The sequence below is a fragment of the Phoca vitulina genome, unplaced genomic scaffold, assembly GCF_004348235.1.
Source record: "Phoca vitulina isolate PV1807 unplaced genomic scaffold, GSC_HSeal_1.0 scaffold32, whole genome shotgun sequence".
In the NCBI taxonomy this organism is placed as follows: Eukaryota; Metazoa; Chordata; class Mammalia; order Carnivora; family Phocidae; genus Phoca; species Phoca vitulina.
The window spans coordinates 1344156-1354627 of record NW_022589735.1 but is presented as its reverse complement, the minus strand read 5'-3'; the positions used below and the strand labels follow the sequence as shown (position 1 = coordinate 1354627).

At 52.0% G+C, this 10472-nt stretch overlaps 1 protein-coding gene across 1 annotated transcript; it reads right to left on the bottom strand.

Moving 5' to 3' along the window:
* Positions 1–716: 716 nt before the first annotated feature.
* On the bottom strand, positions 717–9206 carry ECSCR (endothelial cell surface expressed chemotaxis and apoptosis regulator). Its single transcript, XM_032425182.1, has 10 exons — positions 9080–9206; positions 5947–5991; positions 5604–5654; positions 5384–5443; positions 4761–4898; positions 3496–3609; positions 3006–3104; positions 2786–2822; positions 1375–1471; positions 717–1205 (listed from the first exon to the last, which is right to left on the bottom strand). The coding sequence occupies exons 1-10, from the start codon at positions 9138–9140 to the stop codon at positions 1197–1199; spliced, it is 711 nt and encodes a 236-aa protein (XP_032281073.1). The 5' UTR covers positions 9141–9206; the 3' UTR covers positions 717–1196.
* Positions 9207–10472: the final 1266 nt, after the last annotated feature.

Here is a 10472-nt window from a genome sequence, read left to right as displayed (position 1 = left end):
CAGTTCACTTGAATAGTTGCAAAGAAACAGAGTGAAGCTTTTTGTTCCAGGCTTTCTCTCTCAGATCACCTCGCAGAGCCAAATCCAGAAGCAAATAGCATATTGTTGCACGTTGTTCCGAATGTGTAAGCTCCTTGTAATCTGAACTGCCAACTAGCAGATACTTATAAAGTTAACCCCTCTGTGCAGACACACACAGGTGACTCTTCCACTGAATTTTCCCCAACCAAGATTCATTTCCAAACCAGTGTCATGGTGGAGATTTCTAAGAAAATGAGTAACTGCTTTTCCTCCTTCCCTTTAAAAGACTTAAGAGTGTTTGTCACCCTTTATTCTCTTTCTAGGACACAAAGATTACAGCTGTATGGGGTAAAGGGGGTGGGTTTTGGCTTTTGAAGTCACAGACCTACCCCTGTTCCAGACCTCCCCGGTGTTATTCCAATAGCTAGGACCAAAGCGAGGCATGTCTACCCTGGGGCAGGCAGAGGACATCTGCCCTCATATTACTCAGCTCTCCCTGCTGGACTTCCCTAGTCAGAATGCGCTGTGCCTCTCATGTTCTCACTCTCCAGGTTCAACACGTCTTTACTGGTGACGAATGGTCACTGTTTCCAGCTCCCTTTCTCTCTCCTCTCTTGAAGCGATTAGTCCCTCAGGACCTCATTCCTCCTTAATAATCCGGGGGAACTGAGGCAGACCTGACAAAATGTTCAGTCTACCTCGCAGGTTGCTCGGAGAGCTCCCCACAGGGGCAGAAACTTGGATCCATACCTTGCCTAGGAAAGGAGACCCCGCAGCTGCTAGAGCACCGTTAACAAACACGCACGAGAGCACAGACCTTAAAAGAAATTAGACCGTCAGCCAGAAAATAATTTTAATGCAAAGTAGCAAAGGCCACTCCACTTTGTCATTTTCCTTGCTCTTGCTCTCCAGACTCCCCCTTCCTGTGACAGTGAGCAGGTGGGAGGAGCAGGCTGTGTTTCCAGAGTGGCTGCCCATATGGGAAAGAGTCTCTCCTACTGGCAGCTTGCTCCTAGATCTGGAGGAATGCCAGTGTCCTTTTAGATCTTGGAGTAAGTGTGAAATAATAAAATAATTTATATGTGGTTCGTGCCTCTACCACTTCCATCGCCTTCCTCTTTACAGACACAGGGCAGCTGCGTCATCCTTTGACCCATGGGGACCCAACATTGCTTCTAAAGAACCTGCAAAATAAATACATCATGAAAAAGGGTGAACTTCTCAGGAGTGGCGGGTTAGGGAAGAGGAGAGCAGAGCCTGCATCTCTGAAAGTATCTCCTTTCTGGTTAAGGAACTAGAACCTGAAGGTAAGAAAAGGAGAGAGAAGGGAGAAAGGAACCAGGAAAAATGTACCTTCTCTGCTGTGGGGCATCCTTTGCTGTTATTCATGTTGATATTCTTCATGGAGATCAGGGTGATGCTGTCTTTCTCTCCATTGGCTGTAGAGCAGCTGGGGGTAAGAAAGGAACATGGGGGGGCGCCTGGGTGGCTCAGTGGTTAAGCGTCTGCTTTCAGCTCAGGTCATGATCCCAGGGTCCTGGGATCGAGCCCCATATCAGGCTCCCCGCTCAGCAGCGAGTCTGCTTCTCCCTCTCCCACTCCCCCCTGCTTGTGTTCCCTCTCTCACTGTCTCTCTCTCTCTGTCAAATAAATAAATAAAATCTTAAAAAAAAAAAAAGAAAGGAACATGGGTTGTAAAATGGAGGAGGAGGAGGGCAATGGGGTGGTCAGGCAGCTGTGGGGTTAAGTGTTGGAACTTCCACCTTTGTTTCGATAAACCTGTATTTTGGTGGTGGACCCTAATGAAATGGGAGTGTGCTTGGAAGCCTAAAAAACTTGTATCTAAATCTTAGTTTTTCTGCTTGCTACTTGCGTGATCTTGACCAAGTTACAACCTCTCCAAGTCTCAATTTGTTCAAATGTGTACAGAATGCAGTGTATCTGCCTTGAGGAATTGCTGTAAGGATTTGAGATAATATTATAAAATACCTACCATAGTGCCTGGCACATACAAGATGTTCCTTAAATATTTTCTTATTTAAAGGGTATATTAGAGGGGCGCCTGGGTGGCTCAGTTGGTTAAGCGTCCGACTCTTGGTTTCAGCTCAGGGTGTGATCTCAGGGTCATGAGATCCAGCCCTGCGTCGGGCTCTGAGCTCAGTGTGGAGTCTGCTTAAGTTTCTCTCTCCCTCTTCCTCTGCCCCTCTCCCCTCCTCTCTCTCTTTCTCTAAAATAAATCAATAACATTTTTTTTAAAAGCGGGGTATATTAGAATCTGAATTCCTACATTTTTCATGAGGGGGTTATAGAGGCTTAGCCCACAGGCTGAAGAGTTCCAGTTCATCTCCTGTCTCCTGATTGTTTCATTTTAGGGTCGCCCCTGTCCTGCCCATCCCTAGTCCTGGCCTCAGTGGTGGCTGTTAAGATTCCATGCATGCTTGTGGGAGTATATGCGCAGAAGGTTGGAAGTATCAGTTCTTTTTTTTTTTTTTTAAGATTTTATTTATTTATGTTAGAGAGAGAGAGAGAAGGGGGAGGGGCAGAGGGAGAGGGAGAGAATCTCAAGCAGACTCCTCACTGAATGCAGAGCCTGACACGGGGTTTGATCTCACGACCCTGAGACCATGACCTGAGCTGAAACCAAGAGCTGGACGCCCAACTGACTGAATCACACAGGCGCTCCAGGAAGTATCAGTTCTCTCCTGGAGTGGGGGACTGAGAGGTCAGATAGATGATTCCTCCCTTACACCTCTGACAATCTTACCTTTCAGATAGCCCCGGACTCCCAGGTTTCTGGGGATCTGTAAAATATTCAAAGGCACAAATTGGGGGTCACATGCTATAACTCAGAAGCCCACCCAAGTGGACTACCCTTCGGTCTCATCAGTGGTGCTTATGTGCCATTCTTTTCCTAAACTCCAAATGTAGCTCTTGGTCTCTTAGCAAAGAGGGGCAAGGGGGGCCCTGAGTGGCAGGGCATGTACCTTCAGACTCTTTGTTCTTCCGACACTTAAACCTTAGACTGACCACACTGACTAGGACGATCACCACAACCACCAGGATGACAATAAAGCTGATAACACCTGAACAGGGAAAAGGACAGGGTAAAGGAGAGGCAAAGGAGGGTCAAAAGGGGGCAACAGGAGTCCAAATTCCCCTCCCAGCTAAGTGCTGTGTAGATAGGCTCTGAGAGCAAAGTGAATTCCCCTTCTCTGCTGAATGAATGAGCTCTCAGCCCACTACCCCTGCCCAGAGCGAGCTCCACAGCCCTGCCTCACCCTCCCATAAGAACATGGAACCCAGCAGAGCCCAGAAGAGCTGACTGGAGGGCCAGTGGAGGCTCCTTCCTACCAGGGCCTTCTTCATCAGCCAAGCCCTCCTAGAACAAATAGGTGGGATTTAAACTTGTGTTTCCAGATCCAGAGTCCAAGTTAGTTCTTGGTTCTGCCACTCTTCCCACCTTCTCCCTCTTACCAAATGCAGCCACAGTGAGCACCGTCTCTGATGTGGGGCTGGGCAGGATGGAAGAGTCTTCTCTTGTCCTCAGACTCATGGTGGTTGATATGGGAGTAATATTTTGAGAAGTGTCTAAAATGGAGTGGGGATGGGTGCATCAGTGATGGGACTGGGATGGCCCACCAGAGAGAGAGAAAGCTAGCTCCCCTCCTACTTCCCCAGGTAAAGAACTCAGAAGGAGCTCATGCCCTACAAAAAAGACTTCCTCCTTGCCACTCAGACCAGATCTCATGAGGATGGAGGTCGGAACTGGGTAATGTGGGATCAGGTGAATGGCATTGCTGGTTGCTCATGTTACTAGCTCCAGGGGACTCCAAATATTCAAGATGCCCCCCCGCCGTTAATCTCTTCCCACCATCCCCTTGGGGCCCATTTATGCTCCAGAGATAGGGAGCCAGGCTGGGCAATGTAGAGCAATCTGTGTTTTGCCAAGGGTTGAAGTGGGCGGAAAAAAGCTCACTGGATGTTTATCCCCAGGCACCGATTTAATGAGGCAGGCTGCCAGTTAAGGGACACAAGTTTCTGGCCCTCTTAAAAAGTAGTACTATCACCCATCTCTTCCCCTCTTCAACTCTTTTTTTTTTTTTTTAAGCTTTTATTTTTAAGTAATCTTTACACCCAACATGGGGCTTGAACTTGTAACCCTGAGATCAAGGGTCACAGCTCCAGCGACTGAGCCAGCCAGGCACCCCCTCCTCCACTCATTGTACTGCAGGTCTGATCGCTGTCCGTTTCCTTATCCATCCCTGCACTGCCAAATAAGTCTGTGAGTATAAAAAATTCCCAGAGCCAGGGGGTAGGATGAGAGAGACGGTCAGGGTGCTGTGCTGGGCCTATGCCATGGACCAGCAGGTCCACCCCCTCCCAGCTCTTGCCCCACATTGGCGTGTGAAGGTCAACCTGCCCCAAAGAGTGTGTAGCCCTGGCCAAATGCCTTTTGCCTCCCTTGCCATCATTTTGGGTTCTACCTCTCCCTTTCCCCTCCATGCCTTTATCAGTCCCGAGTCCATCCAGGCTCCTTTTGCCTTCATTGTGACCAGGCCCAAGGCTGTGTCTCTACCTCCCACCAAACCTCTCTCATCCCCAAATCAGGCTGCCACTGATGTGGATCCTGGCCCTGTGAGGCCTCCTTGTGGGGCAGATCCTGGGTCTTCTGAGGAGGTGGAGAAGGACCCCAACCAGACATGACCCCGTGCTCTTGACCCTCAGCCCCAGGTACTCACCAAGTCCTGCTGTGTACTTCTGTGTCTGGGACTGAGTCAGGCCCAGCGGGGACTGGGAGTGACCATCCACAGTGCTGGTGCTCGGTGTCACGGGTTTCCTGGCTACCATGAGGACCTGTGAGGCCTTCTCTGGAGCTGCTGTGGATTAGGAAGCATGGGTAGGCCTGCTCAGGGCCTCAGCCAGCCTGTACAAGGGGGCCTCTTTAGTCCAAAATCTTCCTTTCCTTTACTGCTTTCAATTCCAGAAGGAGCCATCCTCTCTTCTAACTTTGGGCCTTTACCTATAAAGGCCTCTGCCTGGAATATACCCTACCACCCTCCACCCCACACTCCTCATCTGGTTAACTCCCTCTTGGGCCTCGGCTTCCGAGGTCACTCACTCTAGCATGTCTTCCCAGGCTCCTGAGTCTGAAGCGGCCTACGTCTGTGTCTGTCTTGGCCCTTGCAGCCCTTTCTGCTTATGCTCATCACAGCCCTTTCCCCCTGCTTTGTAGTTGGCAACATACGGTCCTGTTTACTTGTCTGTTCCCCCACCAGTCTGTATTCTCCTGTAGGGCAGCAACTGTGTCTGCTTCCTCACTGGGCCCTCCCTGGAGGGCATCTGGATCTGAGCAGCAGAGTACCTGGGGTCCCAGTGCTGGCCAGAGGGCTTGGGCTGCTGGGCTCTGAGGAAGGGCTGTCTCCTGCAAGGACAGAGGCAAGGGGAGGTTGGAGGGGGCAGGCTGGGTGACACCACAGTCCCTTGCCCACCTGAGAACCCTTGGGCTCCAAGCAGATCTGAAGGGCTGGGCAGGGGGCCGGGCGGGGACAGGGACCGGCCCCTCCGCAGCCACACTCACTCACCTATGTTGGAAGAAAGTAGCTTTGTGGTTAGACTTTGATGGCTGAAGGCTCCTGAAATAAATCATCTGAGGCTGAGGGTCACTGCTACGTATAGCTCTGTCTCCCTCTCTTCTTCCCTGTAGCCTGAGTTTTCTAGTCTTTCTCCCTTCCCCCTCCCCCCCCCCCGCCAGCCATTTATCTCTGTCCTCTTCTGAGGCTCATTAGCCTGGGTCAAGCTGGACTCAGCCTTCGATGTCCTGAGACCTCTGGCCCCGGCCCCCGTGACCTGAGCTCTGTGCTCCTCTTGCCCTTCCTAAGCTGCCAGGCCTAAATGCCAGAGTAGGCCCCGTGTGTTTGGTCTTACCCTGAGGGCGAGATGTCTGCATTGTCATGGGCTGGGAGTGGTGGCCTGCAAGAGAGAGCAGAAGACTTTGACTCGCTTGGTGAGTCTCTTGCCCAGCACAGAGCCCACAGAAGAGCTCAGGCTTTCTAAGCCCTCCGTGCTGGAAGGCAGACACACTTGGCAGAGGGCTGCAGGACGTGGCTCTGGCTCACCGGGCTAGCTTCCTCTGAAACCACCCACAACTCAATAGCACCATCACCACCACCTCATGGTTCAGTGTCCCAGAGTCCTTTCCTGTCTCTTTAATCCCACGTGGGTTTTATGCCAAGCTGATAGGAGGTCAGGGGAAGGTTATTTCAAACTAGTGATTTGTCCAAGGACAGAGGGCCAGTGACCTGTGACATCTAGGTAAGGACCTAGGACTTCAGGTTATTGCTGCCCTACCATTGAGCCCTCCATTTCTCCCTGTGAATATTGTCATCTTGGTCCTGCCCCCAAGGGAAAGGGAGGGAAAGATGTGGTGAATAAAATGAGGTTAGGGATTGGGGTTGGTATCTGGGCTGTCTCTCTGCCCGCCCCACCCCCCAGCTAGAAGGAGGGGTGCACACAAGAAGCGAGTTCTGAGGTATATATAGGGGGCAGGAAAGCTCTAGAACATGTGGCCAATTTTGCTTTCATAGGCAGAGGCTACTTCAGAAATGGCCCGTTGTTAGTCAAACCCAGGGAGGAGCCAGTTACCAGGAGGCCCCAGTCAGAAGCCCTCATTGGCTTTTTTGTATGGACACGTGTACGCCTGTGGGCCTCTGGGTCGATGTGTACGTGTGCTTGTGTGCCCCTATGTGTGTCCCCTGTGTGTGTGGGACCTGAAAGGTCAGGTTGTGTTTGCTCATTTTCCACAATGAAATCATTCTTGAAACCTGTGAACAATGTGAAAGGAAAACAACGTGGGGAAGTGGAGCCGCCCAACTGGGTTCCCGTCCCTCTGCCACGGCTGGGACCGCAGCCTCTGGCCTGGCCTTCGGCCTCCCAGGCCGCCGTCCACAGGGAAGTCCCAAGCCTGGGCCAGGGTGAGCCGAGGCGGCCGCAGCCAGGGCCTTCCCAGCCTGCGGCAGCCTGCCACTCTGTTTATTTTCCTTAGCCACTGCCTTCCTCCATGGGGCTATCACTTTGGATGGTGTGGGTTTAATGGTTTCCAAACCCAAGCTTGCCCAAACCCTGGCTGTGTTTTTCCAGGTCACCAGTCTCTGGTAGCCCCACCCCCGGTTTGGGTGGGGACATCAGAGGGGGATTAACACTTGTAGGTGCCCGAGGCTAGAGAGAACTCTGCCCGGCTGTAAATGACCCTGGAAGAACACCTTTCGAGGCACAGCCTGAAAACACCCGGCAGTTACTGATCAAGCGTGTCCTAGGTACCGACGGCGCTCTATCAGGTTGTAACGTTAGCTTTTAGCGAGTGGCCACACTGCACTGCCTTCCTGCAGATGTGGAAACAAAATTAGGGTCTCGGAAGGAGTTCCAAAGTCACAGGCTCCAAGTGCCAGTACCCTGTTCTCTGTCTTCTGGCCCTGTCCCCCTACCAGAACTTTCTGTCACCAGTGGATTCCTCTGTGAGTAGGGGAGAGACTTCAGGAACATCTGTTTCTGCAGGCCAGGGTATCTCTGACCACTGGGCCTGCAGACAGCCCAAGAACCCCACAACCCCGGCCACAGAGATTCTGATTTTCTTGCCTCTCCTCCCTAATCCCTACCTGCTTCATGACCTTCCAGCTTCTCCTTTCTCCCTCACCACCACCCCCGTCCCCTATTTTCCTCAGTAGCATAACTTAGTAGTTAAAAAAATCACAGCTTTTGGAGTCTGACAGGTGTGAGTTTAAGTCCGGACCCGACCACTTTCTCTCTGACCTGGGCCCCTTCTTTAAAATGCAAATGACTTTCATACCTCATAAGTGGTTGTGTGGATAAGAAAATTCATATAAAGCGCTTAACCCCGTGCCTGACAGACAGTCCACGCTCAATATATGCTAGACATTTTTATTTTTGCGCCATTCTCTCCAATCCTCCAAGTTTCTGTGTATCCAAGTCAAGTCTCCTTGTGGGCCTGATTAGCCTCAAAAGGGTTCCTCAAGGAGGATAGTAAGTGTGCTGAGATTTTGCGATGATAGATGAAGAAACTCGCAGGGCGAGGGGTGAGCATGGCTTATGCAGAGTTTACCCAGGGCATTTCAAGCCCTGCTGCTTGCCTGGACAGTGCCCTCTCACGAGTCTCGCCTTTTAATCTCCTCTGCCACTCCTGTGGTTTCTACAAGAGTCTAGCCCCCCCCACACACACACACACACCAGGGGAGAGCCACCCTCTCTCCCCGTCCAAGCATTTTGCACTCTTTGCTGCTGCCATGAGGGCAGGCTCATAAGTCTCCAACAGAGGACTGCTGGAAAGTGAGGTGGGGGTGGGGAAGGGATGACCAAAGGGAAGTTGCTGCCCTGTGAGTCAGAATCTCCTGGATTTCTCATGGTTCCCAGCAACTGCTCCCTAATTAGAGGACCCCTTCTGAGCGGCTTCACACCTCATCAGCTAGCAGAGTCCGGTCTCAGAGGTGTTATTTCCAGTCATCTCCTCTGGGTGTCTTCTCACCCAGCCCCCCACCGGGCGAGGGTGCTGTGTACATCCTCTCTGATAAACAGTTCTTTGTATCTAACCTGAGTCCCTCTGGCTGTGATTTGAGCTTCAAGTCAACATTTGGAATTCCCAAGTTGTTACTCCTCATGTGAAAGAAGAATAAGGATCACCTGTAAAGCCCAAGGTGCAGACAATTTTGTGCTAGAACACCCTGGAAGGAGCTTTCTGGCCTCAGTCTCATGCCAAGAGAGTCACTTCCCCACATTTCAGGAGGCCAGCCTCTGTGGGGACCGCGGTTCACCCTGGCAATTTTCCCACAAAAGGGTTTAACCACATCTCGACTTTACCTTCGCTCAGTAATGACCCCCCTCACCCCCAATTCAACTGGGTCCCGTCATGAGAAGGCTCTGGAATTTCCCTTGGGCACGGGCCTGAATGGAGAGCATATGCCTCGTCCATGGTGAAGGACGGACAGGCGCCCAGGACTACCAGCTGCGGGAGAGGAGCTGCTGAAGCAGAGAGGCAAGTGCCTCTTACCTGGGAGTAGGAGGAAGCCAAGGATGGCCCAGCACAGTGGCGTTGCTCCGACGGTGCCCATGTCAGCCGGGTCTGTGGCGGACAGGCAGCCGCTCCGCGGTGGCTCTGTCCATAGTGGAGAAGAGAGGGAGTGCTGGCGCGGGGTGGGGGGTGGGGGCTGGCTCTCCAGGAGCTTCCTGTCGAAGAATAGAAGGAAACAGATTGGGACTGGCTCCAGGGGCCCTGCTCAGCCCGGCAGCCCAGATGAGGATGTAAGGCTGAAGCAGCAGTGACTGTGTCCGGGGCTCTGCCCGTCCTGGGCTAGAGCTACTGGGGTGTCTGTCCTCCAGGGCCTTTCGACAAAGATCAGCGATGGCCGCGAGGCTCAATGCCCCCTCTCTTCCCCTCTGAGGGGGCCATCACGTCCCTCCACACACTGTCTAGAGGCTTTTGGAGGTTTTCCTGGAGTCTAACTCCAATCCCTCCCCATACTGTTTCAGACCAGGTCCCCCTCTCCCATGATTGAGCCCTAAAGCTCGGCCCACCAGCCATCCATGCTCTGTAGACGCTGAATGTTTCCCAGTCCTCTCCCTCCTCGGGGCTCCCAATGCAGATGGGACTCCCAGCATCTTTCGGGGAGGCCTTACAAACATTGTTCTTCTTTTTTCTTTTTTTAAGGTTTTATTTTTAGGTAATCTCTACAACCAACATGGGGCTCAAACTTAGAAGCCTGAGATCAAGAGTCGCATGCTCCCCTGACTGAGCCAGCCAGGCACCCCTCTGGTTATTCTTAACAATTCTTAATGTTGCAGGGCTGCATTCCCTCCCAAGGCTCTAGGGCAGTATCTTTTTTTTTTTTTTAAGATTGTATTTATTTATTTGACAGAGAGATAGAGAGAGAGCACAAGTAGGCAGAGAGGCAAGCAGAGGGAGAGGGAGAAGCAGGCTCTCCGCTGAGCAGGGAGCCTGACGTGGGGCTCGATCCCAGCTGGGATCACGACCCCAGCCGAAGGCAGACGCTTACCCGCCTGAGCCACCCAGGCACCCCTCTAGGGGAGTATCTGTTCCTTGCCTCTTCTAGCTTCCAGTGACTGTTGGACATTTCTTGGCTTGTGGTCACATCACTTCAATCTCTGCCTCTGTCTTCACATCACCTTCTCCTTTGTGTGTCTCTTTTTTTTTTTTTTTAAGATTGTATTTATTTTTCAACAGAGAAAGAGAGACAGTGAGAGAGGGAACACAAGCAGGGGGAGTGGGAGAGGGAGAAGCAGGCTTCCCGCTGAGCAGGGAGCCCGATGCGGGGCTCGATCCCAGGACCCTGGGATCATGACCTGAGCTGAAGGCAGACGCTTAACGACTGAGCCACCCAGGCGCCCTCTGTGTTTCTCTTATAAGGACACTTGTCGTTGAATCT

Coding starts and splice junctions, on each gene's coding strand:
- ECSCR (XM_032425182.1), bottom strand. CDS start 9,140: ATGGGCACCGTCGGAGCAACGCCACTGTGCTGGGCCATCCTTGGCTTC. Junction 5,655..5,946: donor GCAGACATCTCGCCCTCAGG/GTAAGACCAAAC, acceptor GATTTATTTCAG/GAGCCTTCAGCCATCAAAGT. Junction 5,444..5,603: donor GCTACTTTCTTCCAACATAG/GTGAGTGAGTGT, acceptor CTGTCCTTGCAG/GAGACAGCCCTTCCTCAGAG.